General features: G+C 48.7%; 6 protein-coding genes across 6 annotated transcripts; 4 read left to right on the top strand and 2 right to left on the bottom strand.

Annotated features, from left to right (window-relative positions):
• Window positions 1-2,754: 2,754 nt before the first annotated feature.
• Window positions 2,755-5,762, top strand: J7337_002462 (uncharacterized protein; the record flags this gene model as incomplete). The annotated part of the gene is made up of 3 exons (XM_044820191.1): window positions 2,755-2,854; window positions 2,999-4,749; window positions 4,800-5,762. The coding sequence occupies 3 exons, from the start codon at window positions 2,755-2,757 to the stop codon at window positions 5,760-5,762; spliced, it is 2,814 nt and encodes a 937-aa protein (XP_044684491.1).
• A 592-nt stretch (window positions 5,763-6,354) lies between these two features.
• J7337_002461 (uncharacterized protein) lies at window positions 6,355-8,596 on the bottom strand (the record flags this gene model as incomplete). Its single annotated transcript, XM_044820190.1, has 3 exons — window positions 6,355-6,540; window positions 6,597-8,250; window positions 8,310-8,596. The coding sequence occupies 3 exons, from the start codon at window positions 8,594-8,596 to the stop codon at window positions 6,355-6,357; spliced, it is 2,127 nt and encodes a 708-aa protein (XP_044684490.1).
• A 1,779-nt stretch (window positions 8,597-10,375) lies between these two features.
• On the top strand, window positions 10,376-12,309 carry J7337_002460 (uncharacterized protein; the record flags this gene model as incomplete). Its single annotated transcript, XM_044820189.1, has 4 exons — window positions 10,376-11,193; window positions 11,248-11,494; window positions 11,553-11,595; window positions 11,651-12,309. 4 exons carry the CDS (start codon window positions 10,376-10,378, stop codon window positions 12,307-12,309), a joined length of 1,767 nt encoding a protein of 588 aa, XP_044684489.1.
• A 186-nt stretch (window positions 12,310-12,495) lies between these two features.
• J7337_002459 (uncharacterized protein) lies at window positions 12,496-13,448 on the bottom strand (the record flags this gene model as incomplete). The annotated part of the gene is made up of 2 exons (XM_044820188.1): window positions 12,496-12,810; window positions 12,894-13,448. 2 exons carry the CDS (start codon window positions 13,446-13,448, stop codon window positions 12,496-12,498), a joined length of 870 nt encoding a protein of 289 aa, XP_044684488.1.
• A 1,156-nt stretch (window positions 13,449-14,604) lies between these two features.
• Window positions 14,605-15,396, top strand: J7337_002458 (uncharacterized protein; the record flags this gene model as incomplete). Its single annotated transcript, XM_044820187.1, has 2 exons — window positions 14,605-14,725; window positions 14,795-15,396. 2 exons carry the CDS (start codon window positions 14,605-14,607, stop codon window positions 15,394-15,396), a joined length of 723 nt encoding a protein of 240 aa, XP_044684487.1.
• Window positions 15,397-17,126: 1,730 nt separating this feature from the next.
• Window positions 17,127-18,656, top strand: J7337_002457 (uncharacterized protein; the record flags this gene model as incomplete). The annotated part of the gene is made up of 2 exons (XM_044820186.1): window positions 17,127-17,170; window positions 17,228-18,656. 2 exons carry the CDS (start codon window positions 17,127-17,129, stop codon window positions 18,654-18,656), a joined length of 1,473 nt encoding a protein of 490 aa, XP_044684486.1.
• Between the last annotated feature and the right edge of the window lie 1,369 nt (window positions 18,657-20,025).

Here is a 20,025-nt window from a genome sequence, read left to right as displayed (position 1 = left end):
TTTCGTTCTTCCGGAAACCCCATTGATTAATGCGCCGCACACTCATGTACGCCTGCAGAGGTTTTTGTCTCAGCCATGCCAGTGTTCAGTAGCCCGTGAACGTGGGATCGGGTAGTGGTCTGTGGACATGCGATTAAAGAGCGGTGACATCACCTTGTTAGAGGAGTTCATCCCAGGGTAGTGTCAGAAGGGCGGAACGGTATTTATGAGAGGGTATGTATCGTATTTGAATATGGTGACAACAGCATAACGTACCACCCTGGGTACTACCTTAGTACTTAGGTAGTCAGGTATGTGGTAATCAACAGGTGGGAGACTTTTCATTTCCTCGGCTTTGTGGTAGCCAATGGATCACAATCGATAGCTCGCCACCTCTGTTTGCCAACTCTCATGAGAAACGGCCCCGATATTTGATGCATTGCCCGGGTGCCGGTCAAGAATAATAGCTCAATTGCAGTATGAGCAATGCCCCCTGACTGCGGATAGAGAGAGGCCTACTTCCCTCCCCATACTGGTTTTGACTAACTGTGTCCCCAATTGCCGAGTCCAAACCCCTTTCTTCCACTTTATCCATTTGTTTGACTCGGGCAAAGCACGTGTCAGTGGTTTCACCATATCTACATGTAGAACCATCTCTCAGATCTCCGAATTTTCTTGGCTTCCATGGAATTGGAGATTGCTTAGGGGGACGTGCCCAGCGTGCCATTGGCCCGATAATAGTGCATCACACAGACAGCAGACAAGGACAGGCTTTTGTTACCCGCAGGCGAAGCTCACGCCCGTACTCCGTAGGGTACAATGAAATTTGAGATGCTCAACCAGCGCAGGAATCTATCTGGTCCAATCAGTGAATTGCCCAGTTTGCGTTGAGCTGTTGTTAGTATTCCTGCCATTAGAATTGAGGTCTCAAATTACATAGATTGCGCCGTTTCAATGCTTCGACGGCCCCAAATCGTGGTGACGTTGTTAGCTTTGTTACAAGGATAACTAATCGGGTGATGCGTTGGTGGTGTGAACACGATGATCGTTAGGATCTATGGGAAAAGGGTATGTTAGTACTTCCGATGCAGTATCATATTGTTTATCGACCTCATCAACGGTGCTTTACTTGATCATGAGAGGTTGGAGGTACCCAACCGTCGCGGGATCAACGGGCGTTTTAACGGTTTTTGCCACACTTCCCGCTCCTCTGCCCATAAATCGATGGGCGCTCTGAGTAGGTAGGTAAAGAGTGTTTGTACGGAGCACATGCGTATTCTCAGTAGCTTTTCACACACTGATGCGTATGTACTGGTTTTCGCACTGCTTCGCCGTATCCCTTCCCTCCAGCCCGTTTATACATACATACATATGTATGTGTTTAAGTGCTCTAGCTAGCCTAGTTAGTACCGATGACTGGAGACAACAAACTCAGCTTCAGAATGGAGCCACTAATGTAAAGACCAGACGGGAGAACGCCTACCGGTACCGGGGAACATGTCCCGCGCGGTGGCATCTGCAGTCTGTCTGCTCCGTATAGGTTTCTCGTCGTCGCCGTGTCCCCATCTGCAAGCATCTGGGCTTCCAACAACCCCTGTCCTGGCCCAAGCCCTGCCAATGCCGCGTGTGTGCTCTGCTGTGCCTGGGTCGTTTATGGACCCGGTATCTCGGTCCATGGCTTGGCTCACCTCACATCCATGATCCAAGTTTGTTGAGTCGGCTGTCTCGTGAAAACCCCCGGAGTAACATTGAGGCTTCTCGTTTCCATTCTTCTTCCGTGTGTATGTAGATAACGGAAGGGCCAAGTGTCGGGAGCGAGCATGCATGCATGGTTGTGGCTGATCAATCACGACATGGATATCAGGCCCCTTGAAATCATCGACAGGTCCCTCGTGGTTGGATCGCGAACTCCGAGTCGCCGCCGTTTGTCTTTGTTTTCCTCGGTTGCTACTGTTGTTGCCGTAGCACTGCAGTGCACTGATAAAAGTTTTGGATTATTTTTGGTGTCCGTTCCATTTCCTTGAATTTCAGGTAGCGCGTTGATAATGCCAGGGGCTTTTCCCACTATCTTTCTTCCATTTCCGCTGCCAGGACTACTTTCATGGTTCCCGTCGTTTTGTTGCCTTCCTCCTTCCTTATCTCTAGAGAATTTCCTGACACCCTAGCGGCTAGGTAGGTACCTTAAAGTCCAGTCCATGTACACTTCGGTGCTAATTGAAAAGTTCTTCGTCTGCCTCTTCCAACTTCATCCCCACCATCTATTGAAAGGACTCGATCAAAGCACTATGCTTCTTTATTTCCAAATTCAACAATTCGGGTCTTCAATTCCGAGAATGTTTAGCTAGTCCAGGTTGTTTCTAACCAAGGTCTAGCCCAGGCCACACCCTGTTTTCCCGACATCAAAATCACCTAGCCACTGGCAGTGCCCCAGAGACTCATTCCGCACCAAGGTCGCCGGGTCATTCCTATTTCTTATACGGAGTACTCGACGCATTGCAAGAAAACCTTGCTCTTTCTGTGCTGAATGGGAGTGGTGTGTTAGGAAATCTCCAGTTCAGTTCCCGCGCCCCTCCGTTATTCAGTCTCCAGTCTCCGCCTTCTTACGCCATAACTATAATTGCCCTTAGCCATGGCACAGTCTAGTCCCTAAGCTCAGCGACTAACTTTAATCCAAATAGCGCAGGAAGCCCTCTCTCTCCCTGTTTCTGGGTTTCTGCCTTCTCATCTTCCTTAACATCACAAGTTGCCAACGGACTTCTGCTTTCTTTGGAAGACATGCTCGATGAGACGCGCGCCTCTGTATGGGCGCGGCTCAAAGCTGTCAAGCCGCCGTTTGTGTCCAAAAAACCACACTTCAACTTTATTTCCGTTCATTGTAAGTCACATCCATTGGTCTTTGATAACCCCCCATGCTTCCTTCTTGAGCGCAACCCCCACGCGATCATCTCTTATACACCTTCGCTTCCCATCAGGTATCGAATTTCAAATGCCAAGTCTCTGTCTGACCATTTCCCCTTAGATACATGGATCATTGGCGCAACCTTGGTAGCTTCCGTCATTATATATGGTGCTGGTCGCGGTCAGACGTCATATGTCGATTCTCTTATGTTCGCCAGCGGAGCCAATACACAAGCTGGACTGAACCCAATCGACGTCAACCTTCTCAACACCTTTCAACAAATTGTCGTTTACCTCTTTACTATAACGTCTAACCCAATCACGCTACATACTTCAGTGGTCTTCTTACGTCTTTACTGGTTCGAGAAGAGGTTTCAAGGGTGGGTTACGGACGCCAGACAGCGCCGTGCTACACTCTCTAAGGCCAAGACTCGTCCACGAAGTGAAGCCCGTGAAGCTGAAGAAGGAGTCAATGGTCGGCATATTACGGTTGTGCCTTACCAGGGGAGACCTCCACGTATCACGAACGACGGCATACTTCTTGATGGAAATGACGTTATTCAATCTCAAGCGATCGCCGACGATGATGAGGATGAAAATCTACCACATAAACCACCACCTGCGAGCAGCGATGAAAGCGACACAGTCTCAGCCGGCCGTTCTAACAGCATAGAGCTAAGTCCTTTGGAGAAATCTGATCAGGGCTTTGGAGAGGGCGGGGAAGTGAATGAGGGGCAGAGCAGGTCACAGAATGCGCCGACAGGTATCAAGTTTGCTGAGACGGTCAAGCGAAGTGACGGAGTCGACGACGACTTGACCAAATTCCCCCAGAGAAGAAGCCATGCGGAGCATATCGCTATTCTAGAGCGTCAAAGAAACCAGGACAACGAAATTCTGAGGATTCCTGGTCCCCGAGAAACCGAGCGGGGGATGGGACCTCGAAGGCTTGACAATGATGATACCCAGGACGGCGATGATGACAACAACACCATTGCTATGACAAGAACTGTGGAGTCGAGGCCAGACAACGCAACACTAGACCACAGGGCACCAACAGGCCGCAGACCAACCATTGTTATTGCCGAGCCGAAACGTCCCCTCAAACACGAACTGACTGATGATGCCAAAGCCGTTGGCGGCACTCTTAATGCCCTTAGAGTGCGCAAGCCTCGTGTGTTCAACCGTGGTCAGAAGGAAGTGCACGATGACAATGAGAGCACTATGGGTCGTGCTTTCCGAACACGCACAATCGATACTATCAAGTCGGCCTTGTCAAACGACCACACGAAAGATATGCCCTACCTCAGTTACACCCCGACTATAGGTCGAAACTCTAACTTTGTGGGATTGACCCTGGAACAGCGAGAGGAACTTGGCGGTATCGAATATCGATCCCTGAGGACTTTAGCATTGATTTTAATGTCCTATTTTTGGGGGTTCCAGCTCATTGCTGTAACCTTCCTTTTGCCTTTCATTCTTCATAATGAGAAATACGGGAGAATTGTTGAAGGGAACGCTATCTCAAGAACCTGGTGGGGATTTTGGACGGCCAACTCGGCATTCAACGACTTGGGTCTGACCCTAACCCCTGATAGTATGAACTCTTTCAATACCTCAGAGTATGTAATGATGACCATGTGGTTCTTCATTATCATTGGAAACACGGGGTTTCCTGTCATGCTACGTTTTGTCATTTGGGTTCTTGCTCAGATTGTTCCTAAGGGGACCGGCCTGTGGGAAGAGCTCAGATTTCTTCTTGACCATCCTCGCCGGTGTTTCACCCTCCTATTCCCCTCGAGCGCCAATTGGTGGCTATTTTGGATCCTTGCCGCATTGAATGCCATAGACTTGCTTTTCTTTGTGGTCTTAGATGTATGCAGCTCGTCAGCCCCTCTCGTTTATATCATGCTAACCTTCATCAGCTCAACTCAGGTCCAGTCGCTGAACTACCGGTTCATACTCGAATTGCCGATGGTCTATTTCAAGCTGCCTCTACAAGAACGGCAGGCTTCTCGTGTTTCAGCCTTAGCGACCTTCACCCAGCCGTCCCAGTATTGTACATGATCATGATGTACATTTCGATCTTCCCAATCGCAATCTCCATCCGCCGAACGAACGTCTACGAAGAAAAGTCTCTTGGAGTTTACCACAACAAGAAAGACGAAGATGAAGAGGAATCAGCCAGCGCTCTAAACTATGTTGGTACCCATCTGCGACGCCAACTTTCTTTCGACTTGTGGTACGTTTTTGTGGGGTTCTTCTTTCTCGCCATCAGTGAAGGTGAAAGTCTCAAGGCAAAAGACTTCAATTTGTTTGATGTTCTTTTCGAAGTTATCAGTGCGTACGGAACTGTGGGTTTGAGTATGGGTGTATCCAACGTCAATGCTTCTCTGTGCTCTCAGTTCACCGTTGTTGGGAAACTCATCATCGTTGCCATGCAAATCCGTGGCCGTCATCGCGGTCTGCCTTATGGGTTGGATCGTGCTGTTCTGTTACCCAGTGAGGCACGTTTCCAGAAGGAAGCAGAGGAGAACCAACCAATTCTTGTTCGCACCAGGACAAATGCCTCAATGGCCACCGCCTCAGGTATGGAACCGCCTACTAGTCCAGGTTTACCTGATCGGCGTGGCAGTATAGGCCGTATACGCGAGCGAACAAATAGTCGCATCATTTCCCAATTTTTATATCCTGGTCCCGTAATCCCCAGCAACGAGATACACGGTCACAAACGCGCAACATCAAACAACTCTAACAACCTGCGGGATTTCCCGCGATTCAATACCGAGCCAGTGTTCGAAGAGGAAAAGGACGATGTTCCTCCTCTTCGAACCATTGAGTCTCATAGTGGTGGTCCTCGTCGTGCAGAGGCCAACCCGATGCCCTAAACAGCCGGCAACAATCAAAGCTTTTCTTTTGCAGATCATGCGACAGATACGGCATTATACTCTGTTACATGGCTTCATTGTCCTTCTGAGAGGGGTCTTCCGTTCATGCATCATTTCGCAAACTACATATTTTCCGGACAAAAAGCGATTTCAAATGTCAAAAGGGTTTACGGCGTTCAGCATCAGGGTTTTAAGAATAGAGCTTTTGGAAGGCGATAGTCATAGCGCAAGCTTTTGTTTCATGTCGAGCCGAACGAATGTCGCAAATTTATGATGGTTCTAGAGGCTAGACCAAGGTGTTTTCATATTCATGGCCTTTTATGTAGCGTAGCAAGTTCCAGACCACACTGGCGTTTCATCTTGTCCAGGGACTTGCATATCATCATGGTCTTCGTTAGAGTATTCATGCCCAATAGAAGGCGATCCCGCCCTAGGTGCAAACCATGGCCATTTAATCATTCTTTGCATCAAGTACAATAACTACACTTTTGCTATTCATATAGCATATCCACTGCTCCTATACAGTTACTTCATCCAAGTTTAATTAAGTCTAGAGAATCTATGCATAGGTCTGTATTTTATGATGGCCTGCTCACTTGGTCTCAAAAGCACCAATATCCTTCAATGCGCCAGCCAAACGACGGTAATCTCGCAATAAGTCAAGAACTTCACCCAGCTTAAGTTCCCCAGGAGTCTGTATCTCCATGAAGCGTTTGTTAGGCGGAGCAATTCTAGGAATCTCTTTTGGTGGAAGAGCTGCGGCGATGTCAGGGAATGCCTGGATGTTCGTTAGCCTTAGTTACTGGCAGTCTGACTTTCGTGTCTTCAACGTACTGTTCCTAAATCTCCACCGTCTGCGGGCTTCACCGGCTCCTTAGCAGCTGGGGTTGAAGGGGCTGATGGGGTGTTGCGCCCAAATCCACGGATCATGCTGATGCTGGGAAGTCGAGCCATAGGATTAAAAGAATTGCCTAAGTTGCGCATCTGGTCCAGAACGGCAGGGTTCTGCCCCGGAATTTGGTTGGCTGTCTTAGGCTCGTCAGAAGCGAACAATACTTTCTTTGAAGAGCTCGCACTGCGACCACTTCGAGCACTATCAGCACTGCGGTCGCGGCGGCCTCCTATCAGGTTCAGGACTCGTTCTTCGCGAGAGGCTGGGCGCTTCGAAAGATCATTGTCGTCAGGTGCAAGGAGTCTGTTGAGCCCGCTGCTGTCCTCCTCATCCGGGGAGGGCGTGCTGACAAGTTTTCGGGCATCATCTAGAGTCCTAGGTACTGTGATAGACTCTCGGGGGCTATCCTGATGCTCCCTTAATTTCCCTACGAGGAATTTGTAACTATCTCCCAGGCTGTTCGATATGTTTTTCAAGCTCTGGTCGGCTGTGTTAAAGACCGCATCGCTGGCAGCCCCGAAAGCCTGTGCAGGCCCGTTCACAAGATCGCTCAGACGACGGTTTCGCAACGCCACAGATGCTTTAACATCGGAGGCTGAGGTCTTTCCCCCCTCAGCCTTGGTCTTGCTTGTTTCGGGCATATTTGCCGATGAGGGCATTTCTCCTTGCTGGTAAGCGGGAGGAAAAGTATCGGTCCTTGGGCTTGTGCTCTTTGCTGGACCGGAAAGCTGTTCATCCGCCCTAAGTGTTGTAAGATCCACTGTCTGCAGAAAGCTGATAGCAGCCTCAAGGTTTGTCAAACAGTAAGCAGCCTCGCCTGTAAGCTTCGGCTCCCATCGAAAATACTGTATAAAGTGAACATCACTAATGACATGTAGGTTCTCTGGCGGCAGAGTTATAAGGGTGTAGATAAGCATAGGCATAATCTCGTCAGCGGATGCCGAAGGATGAAAATGAGCGAGGGTGTCGACGATACTTCGATGGGCAGCTTTGAGATGATTCAGCTTACCCAGTGGATATCGCTTCTGCGTCATCATGGCAATATCTCGTCTGGCGGGCTCCAGCTTCTCTTTAATATCTTCCACTGTCGGGCCAGCTTTTCCCTCAGATTCATCTGTCTCGCCGGTGAGGTCAATGCCTAGGTCAGCAGGCCCAATACCGACCAAGGCCAAGGCGGCAGTCTTGGAGCGTAGTTTGTCATCTTGAGCCTCATCCTGCGTGCTTCGGTGCCTGTAAATCTTGTCGTAGATACCTTCACACAGTCTACGCTCGACGGCCTCTTCCAGCAGAGACCTCTTGGCTTCAAGGGCTTTCCTTGTTCTCTTACGGCTTGCTAGCTCTTCTGATGTGATCATTTGCTGCTCTGGTTCAGCCTTGGTAAGCGCACTGGCCTTTGATCGAAGGCGACTGGCGGCAGAGGATATTGAAGAGGTGGATGGTGCGGGAGAGACGTCGCGGCTTTGTCTTGAGGCAAGGGCGTTGATATGGGTGTTTATGTTAGCAGAGGCTTGCGTATAAAACTCTTGAAACTTCTGCGATAATCTCTCAATGTTGGGAGGAGTCGGATGGACTTTTGCATTCAGAGACTCGATGAAGCTGTTTATACATAGCTTAGCATGGTGCAGTCAGGATCTAGCATTTCTCGGTGTGCATACCTATCCGTCAAGGTTATAAGTTCGATGGGAAGGATGTCTAGCTCGATGGAAGCCCGAGTTATTTCAATTCCATCGTCTGAATCGCTATGCTCGGCAGTGTCGAAGGCATCAGGAGATGCAGTGCCGTCTTTCGCCGGAGTGGTGTTTGCAAACGTATGAGCTCTTTTGGGGACTTTTAATCGATCGTCGCTGCCAGAAGCAGTTGTTTTAGGAGTGTGCGTGTGGGAAGCAGTGCGTATGGAAGAGGGACGAGCCGAGGGGCCCTCGGAGGCATCGCGAGACGCCATGAGTCGTTGGTTTGAGCTATAGACAATCATCATGAGCTTCCACAATGTTCCGGGGATACTATGGAGTGTGTGGAAAAGAACGAACACGGGAAGAGGGTTCAAACTCGTCGCCTAGAGCCTCGTAGTACATACCGCGGATGTCAATAGCTCGAGTGAGAGGTTAGCATGAACAAATGATGTCGATGCAACAGAGAGCGTGTCTCAAGGAGCCGATGCTGGCTGAGACCGAGACGTAACAGAGAACGGGACAATTGCTCCTTCTGTCCGTGCTGCCACTTGTATTAAATAAGGTACTAGTTAATGGGGAGAAAACAAAGAGGCAATTCCGATATAGTAGAAGCGAATGTCAAGTAGATATCTATACAGTGAAAGGGATGATGGAGGGCTTCTATTACACGCAACACAGTGACGATGGATAAAGAAATGATAAGCAAATCATATGAAGATGAACCCCCCCGGTTCTAAGGATTGACATGCAGGAGGAGTGGAGAGCTCGAGAAACTACTAACCTACGCAGCCACAATGCCAGCCACAATGCCAGCCACTTCCGCCACACGCACGATGTTCATTTACTAGGTACTTGTACATAGGTACCTTAGGTTGACTGAGGCAGTCTACCTAAGGTAGGTAGGTATCAGACTACTATACCTATAGTACCTAAGGTAGTATACCTATAAACGGGATAACTTACCCCTGATTCCACTTTTGGTATGAGAGACTACTTATCGATACCATCCTGATATTATTTCAATATACGCCAATGCTCCGATATGAGGTCTTTCGTCGATCGCTTTTGGCACACATGTACTTGTGTAAGGCAGTGCTGCACTGCAGCATCTCATGCTTCAACTTCTATGGACTCCAGGCTTATATTTTTTAACTGCCAATGAATGGTTTCCTTTCTCATCAGCTCTACTCATTTCCCCATTGTTTCCGATTCATTGTCCTTGATGAGTATGGCCACCCACTTACACGAGGCCAATTCCCCGCCCCGATGAACTATGATTACCCCACAACGGTTGGAAATGAACTGGGCTATTCTACTGTATGTACGCAGCACATGAAGTGGTATTTCATTGCATTCCGCCTTTACCGCCCAACTTCAGACACATATGGTGCATATCCGTAGTGCAGTATCGATATGCAAGCTTATATTTGAGATCAAAACTCTCACCAAGCTTCAGTTCTTTGCACCTTTTCCACATTATCTTCATGCAGCGTTGATATTTGACCTACATGTTAGAGTGCTGCTTTATTGTGAATGTTTCACTCCAACCGGTTTCATGTAACTATTCGCCAATATCAGCCAAAGCCCTAAACATACATGTATTTCGAACAATTGTAGATTGTCAAATCCTCACGGCATGCTTATGCTGAGATTGTACTTCAGTTAGTAGACCACCTCCTACCCTGAACAGTGGACAATAAGGGTCTCTCCCCTGCTTCCCTGGGTCCCGACCGCACCTAATTTTGCGGGGTCCCCGCCTTTACAGAGACACTAGATAGATCAGCCTGGAACTGTAACTCATCATTGGCTCACTGCGAGCTAAGCTGCTTCGAGTAATCAAATATCCGTCGCTATTGAATGGCCCGGGCAATTGGGATATGAGAAACCGAGCTGGTACCGCGTTTGCCGGGCTGAACCGAGACACCCACCGAGATACAGCTATGAAAGGGCCTATGATCCCCTTATCTTGGGTCTCGTCCAGCACCTAATCATTGGTTATCTATCATTGCTCTAAAGTCTTTAAGCAATACCCTTATCCGCGACCCTTCACAATGTCAGATCCTCCATCTCGCATCCGCTCTATTCTCAACCATCTCCGCCCTCATCCCACGGCGCCTGTCAACTTCCACACTCTATCACCAACTACATTTCTTGAGCGTGCTGCTTCCATTGAACCAGATGCGGAAGCCATCTTCCATATTACAGTGAATGGTGCTGTGCTAAGGCGCTCCTACGCTGAGTTTGCTGATCGCGCCCGAGGTCTTGCTTACTACTTCCTGAAGCATGGCTACCGACGCGTAGGCATACTCGCACCCAACACACCAGCTTTTCTGGAGTCTATTTACGGCATTGTTGCGGCGGGTGCTGTCATCGTGCCAGCGAATTACCGCCTGAAGCAGGATGACATTGCCTATATCTTTGACTTTGCAGAGGTGGACTGCATTATTGTTGATAATGAGTTTGTTGGCTTGCTCGATGCCTATAAGGAGAAACACCAGAGTGTGCCCTTGATCGTTGATATGGTTGGTACACCCCCTTGCGCGCATGTGCATTCTTGTCTCGAAGTTGTTGCTAACCTTGCCCCTCAGGATACTGATGCAACTGAAGGACAACTATCTGGTCCTTTTGACGAAGCCGTCTTGGAGGGATTAAAGCATGACATTGACCAAGGTAGTCATGGCTGGGCTGGCCTTCATGCTCAGGCACGAAGTGAGGACGATATGCTTGCCATCCCTTTCACCTCTGGAACAACATCACGTCCCAAGGGCGTTGTATACACGCATCGAGGTGCCTATCTTGCTTCTCTGGCCAATATTATTGAGTCGGGCCTCAACATTGGACGATGCAAGTACCTGTGGACGCTTCCCATGTAAGTGAAGATAACTTGCTCACCGTGTAATCATGACTGGCTGACCATATACAGGTTCCACGCGATTGGATGGACGTTTCCTTGGTCAGTCGTCGCTGTTCGCGGCACAAATGTTTGCTTGAGAAAGATTGACTACCCTCTTATTTGGAAACTGCTAAAGGAAGAGGACATCACTCACTTTAACGCCGCTCCTACAGTCAACACACTGCTAGTAGCGGCCAAGGAAGCTGAAAGGCTACCGCAAGAGGTCAAGGTTACTGTAGCCGCTAGTCCACCCACTGGATACCTGTTTGAGCAAATGGTATGTTTTCCTATATGTTCGGGTCTCACAATCATCCAAAACTGACTATGATATATAGACTAAGCTTAATCTCATGCCCGTTCATGTTTATGGGATGACAGGTGCGCAACAAGAAGAATCATCGGTACAGGCAATTGCTGACGCTCATTTTTATAGAAACATACGGACCTATTACGAAATGCTACATTCTTCCTGAATGGGATAATCTACCTCCCCAAGAAAAGTTTGCCAAGATGTCCCGGCAAGGCCATGGCTTCATCACAAGTCAGCCTATCCGGGTTATCAAGCCAGACCAACCACAAGGCGTGCTTCTTGACGTCGCCAGGGACGGTAACGAGGTTGGTGAGATTGTTTTCACCGGAAACATTTGCGCCAAAGGATATTACAAGGATCCTGAAGCTACACGGCAGCTCTTTGCTGGGGGCGTACTTCACTCTGGAGACCTAGCAGTATGGCATCCTGATGGTAGCGCTCAGATTCAGGATCGTGCGAAGGACATCATCATTTCTGGGGGTGAGAACATATCATCTGTTGCTCTCGAGAGTATGCTCGCCCAGCACCCAGACATCCTCGAAGCTGGCGCTGTAGCTGTCCCGGACTCACACTGGGGTGAACGACCCAAGGTGTACATCACAGTCAAGGATGGCAAGACTGTAAAAGGAGAAGAGGTCATCTCGTGGGCAAAGCATCAGAGTGATATTAGCAAGTTCATGGTTCCTAGAGAAGTCGAGGTTGTAGATGAGCTCCCCAAGACCAGCACAGGCAAAATCAAGAAGAACGTACTTAGGGAGTGGGCCAAGCATGGAAGGGAATAGGAGAGTCGCTTGGGACTTTGTGGGGAAAAGAACGGCATAGAACTTACTCGAGTAGCCGGGAACGATTTCTTTAGCAATCTTGTAATATCACATAATACACCCAACATCATAGTGAAGCCACTCAAGCGTTGCGAAGTTGACGGATAGGTTTGCTTCCAAATCATTATTTGGTGACGTGTTATGTGGTTAATCAACATTCATTCGAAAAACAGCACCTGCGGGCCCTTCGTCTAGCGCATCCAAAGCTACCATGTCATCTGTGTCGAGAGCAAAATCAAAAACCATAATATTCTCTTGAATGCGATCCGGATATGAGCTCTTGGGTAGAGGTATCCAGCCTTTCTGGAGTGAATACCGGATAAGGATCTTTGCTGGAGTCTTGTCATGCTTTGATGCTACCCTTTGTACTTCTGGGTCATCAAGCCGAGTACCAGTTGCAAGCGGGCTGTATGCCTCGATAACAATACCGTTGTCCTGACAGTAAGTCACGACATCTCGTTGCTGGCACCAGGGGTGTAGCTGATATTACACAGGCACCGTAACATTAGATTTCTTCCAAGACTGCAGCGGAGAGTCTAGCTCACCTCGATTTGGTTCGCACTTGGAGGCCATTCAGTGGCATACTCCTTCAGTTCTTCGAGATGCCGGACTCGAAAGTTGCTGACACCAATACTTTTGGCTCTCCCCCTGCTCTTAACCATTTCCATCGCTGCCCATAATCTCTGACGGTAATCTGTGGATGGTCCAGGAACGTGCATCAACAGTAAGTCTACGTATCCGTCTACTCCAGCGATACGGTCCACAGTTTTGACAACATCTTGATACACGTCACCCTGGCCTGACATCCTTCGTGGACTCCCGACTTTCGTAGTAAGGAAAATCGCTTCACGAGGCACACCAGACTGTTCGATGGCCTCGTAGACGCACACCTCATTGCGATATAACGCAGCTGAGTCAATGTGGCTGTAGCCCGCTGAAAGTGCTGCCAAAACTGCGGTAGTGCATGTTTGACCGCGAATTTTGTAGGTGCCGAACCCGAGAAGAGGAATACTGGTTGTCGTGTTTCGGAGACTGAGGCAGTCTTGGGCTACTAATGAGGTGGTCGTGGCAGATGTTGCTATGTGATTTAGCTGCGTCATAGTAGGTAAAAGCTGACTATTCGAATAGTGCAGTGTGCAGGAGTCTCGATACCTCACTTCGCTCACTTTCATTGAGATATGAAAAACATGATGTAACAAATAGGTAGGATTAAGGTACCTGGTAGTAAGTGACGAGGTGGAAGCCTTGTTTATCTCGCTAGCTCTTTTGTTTTTAATAAGCCTTGGGGAAATTTAGTTTCATGAATGGGTTGACCTTACCTTACCATGTATAAAATTCTCTCGTCAAACCCTTACCTCAAGGGGCATTAAACTACAACAAGGCGCCAACAATCACTACATTATAGATCTTTTCCTGAACCTACCTAAACTACATTTGCCTGATCCTCTGAATGTTGATAGTCTGTAGGTTGTCTTTCCTCCTTTAGATAACATATATTAAGCTTATATTCAATATTCTTTAAAGTAAAGATAAAGTGTTTAGGCGTGTCTTGAAATTTAAGCACAGTCCTCCCCTCATTCATTCATCATTTTCATGTATGCAAAGTCGAGGATTGCGCATGGCTCTTTTTAGGTGTCGGCATTATGCTGGAACGTTTGCTGATGATTAAATGCCACCTTGATTAGCAAACTAGAATACATACTCACCAACGTAAAACAACTCGAAGGAGATTGGCAAGAAAAAAATACCCCAACAAGAAGAATACGTTAAATGGCCCCTGAATAAGTTTATCTCCAAACCTTTTTCTAAACACCAGTATACTCAACTTACTGTTCAAAGTTTATAGGGTAGACCGATGCCCATCTTGCTAATCGTACGTTCGTCAAAAGAGGGGCATTCAGCTGTTCAGTGGGGCTGGCAGAATTCTAGAAACCCCCACGAAGCGCTAGAGAGCCGTAGAAACTCTACGTTTAGCGGGAACTCGCTGGAATATGTCGTCACTGCCTGTCCACCTACTGGGTCCTGCCTGCCACCTGGAGCTCTTCCCGTGTGCCGGCAGCGTACGGAGGTGAGGTGAGAAGGTGGGCGGGAACTGCTAATCACCAAACAAATTCCATCCTTGCACTCCAACCACTTCGACTTCATCACCCAAACTTTCCCCTCCCTCCAAACATAAACATCCATACGTGCTTCCTGTCTTGATAGACGTGACTGATACACACTTTACAGAGTCAACGGGTGACCTCTCTGTCGACCATGAGCACTCTCAGGCCGTTGCGCGGTGGCTGCCAATGCGGCCGCAACCGTTACATAATCGCTGTTCCCCAGAATGGCATCAATGAGGCACAGGTTCTCTTCAACACAGAGTCTGCACATCGTAAGTTGATGATGTCCTTCAGAGACACACCCGCGAGTATCGAGGATATGATCTGACATCCGCCTACAGAGATACCTCTTGCAACTCCACTGGCCGCCTACATCCGAGTTCCGCTTTCATGGTATCATAGTACCACCTACTCTTTCTTCCCGGACGAGACACACGCCTTGATTCGACGAGTTTATACACACCCTAGCCAACAATACTCAAAACGTCACTTCTGCGGCTACTGTGGCACACCACTGTCCTACTGGTCCGAAAACCCGCATACCGAGGCCGAATTTATCAACCTGACGCTCGGAAGCTTGCTGAGGGAGGACCTGCGAGATCTGGAAGACATGGGACTGATTCCAGAAGAGGAAGATGGCAAAGCCTCGGCAGGCCAGTCACCAGCAGTGGTTGGTAGGAACACTGCATTGCGCCAGTCGTATGGAGTTCCGTGGTTTGATGGCATGGTCGAAGGAACGCGCCTAGGTAACATGCGCCGCAGTCAAGGTGTCAAACAATCTCATGATGGCCAGGTCAAGGTCGAGTGGGAGATTGTCGAATATTCCAATGGCGACGAGTTGACGGTCCCGACGGAAGAAGATAACGATGTGGAGATGTCGAACCCTGGAAAGCGAAAGCTACAGGATAGGGACGATTTGGAGGCAGGTGCTGTTGGGAACTAGGAAGTATTGCTGACTGAATTGGGCTCAGTTGTGCCTTGTGTAATATCGAGAAAGCTGACGACTGATGGGATAATGATGAGCGGCCCCTGCTAAAATTCCGACGACGAGAGGCGTTGACAAATGCATATTCGCAGCGATTTCAACAACCACATGGCACTTGGATGACATGTTGGCTCAATCTCGGTCGTCACATTATATAGTTTGTGAAAAAATTGTACTGCCATGCTTTCTGAAACTGCGTTATCATATGAAATAATATCTGAGCCATTATCCTTGTATGCTGATGAATTACGAGAAGCCACCAGTTTAAGGAAACCAAACCATAAGCAGATATGCATGGATATACGCATGGTGATAGCGAAAAGACGACATCTGTCATTGAGCCGCATGGGGAGTCCGGATATCTGAACCGTTCTGTTAGTACAAATACCTTTGACTGGTGTTTCGGGCCTAGCAGCCATGGCAGCCCGGGAAATTCGGGGCAATGCAGTCCGGACCGTTTGATAGAGTGGGAACAGGAACCGGGAGAGTGCGACAGGGCGGGCACATGCAAACTAGAGAAGCAATGAGGATCACAGTTACAGCACAGCATCCGAAACACAATGCAGCCTAAAAAATGGTAAACGATGGGTGGGAGGACCCTTGGATCTCGAGGCCGAGACACCACGTGCAGAGCATAAGATCTCGAGAATCAACCAATTCCTCCTGCATTTGATTCATCCGGTGAGGCGAAGTTTGTCGCGGTCATTATAGAGCGTGCCGAAGTTCTGGCGATGGCGGGCTGTCGTGGCGCCGGAGAGGCGGGCCGAAGGCTCGAGTAGGCACATATGAGCGGGAATCGTCTGACGAAAACGGAGGTCCAGGTTGGACAAGAAGAGCTAAGTGTCCAAGCGATCTGTTTTTTTTTACCAGACCTTTTGTCGAGAATTGAGCAATTGTAAGTTTCCGGAAAATCATAATGAGATGAAGAAAAAGGAGAACAAGAGGAGGAAAAGAAAAGAAAAGAAAAGAAAAGAGGAGAAAAGGAGGAAACAAGCAGCAAGAGAATCAGGAAGGGTCCTGAAACCAATCCCCCCATGGGGGCAATCACATTGGAGATTGGCTGGGGTTGCCTTTTACCCTTTAAGCGGGAGTGGAGGAGGGTGCCAGGGCGGTTGAGTTGAGGGAGACACATCCATCAGCGAGCTGCAGGCGTAGACAGGCATGGCCCTGAGTAATGGATCCCTGGCACTCGCTGTGCTTGATAAACCCACCAATTCGACTGAGGAAGGTACCCTACCTTGGCGTTCGTGTCTTTTCGTGTCGTCAAAGAACAGCTTTTGTCAACCCCACCCCAGCTTTTGTGGCAGATGATCTAGCCGCGGATATGACGGTCCGAAGTACAAACACGGCCATTGAGAGGCATATCCCTTCTACCTACCTACCCAAGGTATTCATCAGTTTCACCGTGCATTGTAGCTGACACGAGAGGAGAGAGTCTAAGCTATGAGTGGAACGAAAAGCGACAACCCATGTTCTAGGTTGGGGTATATAAGAGCGTCCTGTGATGCTAGGGAAACATGATATTCTCCTTCCTCTCTTCCAATCCAACATCCTCCTCCTCTACTCACCCGTAACCTGTGGCCTTCAACTCTTGTTTCTTTCGTTTCAGCTGGCCTGATAACTAGCTCTCTCGAACCACGACTCAGATCAGTCCACACTTGAAGGGCTAGTAGCCAGCCTGATTCACAATGTCTCTCCCCAAGGACTTCCAATGGGGCTTCGCCACCGCCTCGTAAGTAATTCAACTCCCAGAACCGCCGAGTGACGTTGAAGTTGACCCTCAAGATAGGTATCAGATTGAAGGTGCTGTCGATAAGGATGGCCGTGGCCCTGCGAACTGGGATACCTTCTGCGCTAAGCCTGGCAAGATCGCAGACGGCAGTTCTGGTGTGACCGCCTGTGATTCTTACAACCGTACTGCTGAGGATATTGCTCTTCTTAAATCAGTAGGCGCTAAGGCTTACCGATTCTCCCTCTGCTGGTCTCGCATCATTCCTCTCGGTGGTCGAAATGATCCTATCAACCAGGCCGGAGTTGACCATTATCGCAAGTTTGTCGATGATCTCCTCGAAGCTGGAATTACCCCTTTCATTACCCTTTTCCATTGGGATGTACCCGATGAGTTGGACCGCCGCTACGGCGGTCTCCTGAACCGAGAGGAGTTTCCTCTTGACTATGAGCGATATGCTCGTGTTGTTTTCGAGTCTATCCCTCGCTGCAAGAACTGGATCACTCACAATGAGCCCTGGTGCTCAGCCATTCTGGGTTACAGCACAGGATCTAACGCACCCGGTCGCTGTTCTGACCGCAAGAAATCCGAAGTTGGCGACTCTTCTACCGAGCCTTGGATCGTTGGTCACAACCTTCTTGTTGCCCACGGCCGTGCTGTAAAGATTTATCGTGAGGAATTCAAGCCCAAGAACGGTGGTGAGATTGGTATCACCCTCAATGGCGACGCCACATATCCGTGGGACCCCAAGGACCCGAGAGATGTCGAGGCTGCCGAACGCAAGATCGAGTTTGCTATCTCGTGGTTCGCGGACCCTATCTACTTCGGAGATTACCCAGCCTCAATGCGCGCCCAGCTCGGTGACCGCCTTCCCACTTTTACCTCCGAGGAAAAGGCTCTTGTTTTGGGATCCAATGACTTCTACGGCATGAACCACTACACTGCCAACTATGTTAAGCATCGGGAGGGAGAGGCTGCTCCTGAAGACTATGTCGGTAATCTTGAACTGCATTTCTGGAACTACCGCGGTGATTGTATTGGCGAGGAGACCCAGTCTACTTGGTTGCGACCATGCGCCCTAGGCTTCCGTGATCTACTAGTCTGGATTTCCAAGCGTTATGGCTTCCCCAGAATCTATGTTACCGAGAACGGCACCAGCATCAAGGGTGAGAATGACATGCCGCGAGAGAAGATCCTGCAAGATGATTTCCGCGTCAAGTACTATGACGATTACGTGAGAGCCATGGCCGATGCTTCTAGGCTCGATGGCGTGGATGTCCATGGCTACTTTGCCTGGTCTTTGCTGGACAATTTTGAGTGGGCTGAGGGTTACGAGACTCGATTCGGCGTAACTTATGTCGACTACGAGAATGACCAAAAGCGTTACGCCAAGAAGAGCGCTCAACATCTAAAGCCCCTATTTGATAGTCTCATCAAGCACGAGGAGCATGTCGTAAATGGGAATGGTGTCAAGGCCGGACAGACCTGAGAATGGTCGAATCGAAAATGATCATGATTATTGTTACGATTTCCCGAACATGATACTCCAATAAATTTATTGCAATTAAATTTGAAAAATAGAAGATGAATAAAAACGTGCGACTTGTTCCCTTCACGTGTAGAATATTTTTCATCAGAGTTGGTTTACTACTCTCTTTACGCATGGTGGTATCCATATTAGAGTTAACTCGGCATATGCGGGTTAAAAAAAAGCAACCTTGATATATAAGGTTATTTGGACCTGAATCTTGACACGGGGTTGTATTATATATTATCTTGATCTGTATTCTGGGACTGGTAGACGACAGCCGATATCGACGTCTATTATGTGGCGTGGAAAATACTGAAATCTATTTTCTATAGCTCTGGCTAACGTTGCACCAAATTAGCACATTTGGAATTCCTTACTGACATTGATGCCTTTTCTGTTCCACATCCTCATCAATGGCCTGCCTCGAGAGTTCATCAGGTTGCATTTGAACTTCCATAGAACATTGCTCTTGAGAAGTACCCTGCTCTACTTCCTCGGTACCACGTTCCTTGTTTCCTCTCCGCATGTAGTAGCGAAAGACGTATACTAGCCCCTGAGCCATGAACACTTGTTCGATGGTGTACAGCAGTACAGGTATTTGTATATAGGCTCTTGTTAGATCATCCGCACGCGCCCACATTGAACTTGCTAGCGGTATACCCAAGCTCGTTGTTTTGGCCGCCCCGCAAAAGCATACGGCGATTGTCTGCTCTTTAGACATGCGCTTGAAGACATGCCTTAGCCAGGATGAAGACACTGTTCTGACAACGCGCCCGGGTGGTCTGGCGAGAAAGAAGCAGATAATTGTGAACAGAGCATATAACGCAACGTTTATAAAGACAAGAAAGAGGACGTTGCTTGTAGATAAGTCTTTCAACGCTCCGGTGCCGAAAGCTCCAGAAAAGGTCGTCCATACGAGCAGAATAAGGCACAGTGTTGAGACCTTGGCCAGTTTGAGAGCATTGAGAACTTTGACGGTGCGATCCTCCCACATCCAACGTACAGCCTGACCAACAATAAGGGGCAAGACTACACTGAGACATAGCTGCTTGGCTACATCTGCATACATATGTCCTAGGGTGGACGGATCTGCAGGGCGCCAGCTGTCGAATGCTTCAGGATGTCCAGTTGGAAAGAATCCGTATATGAGCAGAGGAGATAGAAACGATCCAGCAACGTTGCCGATAACAACAGAGATAATGGCAGCGGCTTCGTCTCCGCCTGACGCCCGTGTCATTACGACATTAGAGGCAATAGTGGTTGGAAGACAGGCAGTGGTAAGAAGGCCGATGAGGATCGGAGGCGAAGGTGTTTGAGACCTGAGGGC

Source organism: Fusarium musae, chromosome 2 (genome assembly GCF_019915245.1).
Source record: "Fusarium musae strain F31 chromosome 2, whole genome shotgun sequence".
Lineage (NCBI taxonomy): Eukaryota > Fungi > Ascomycota > Sordariomycetes > Hypocreales > Nectriaceae > Fusarium > Fusarium musae.
This window is presented reverse-complemented; position numbering and strand designations above follow the sequence as displayed.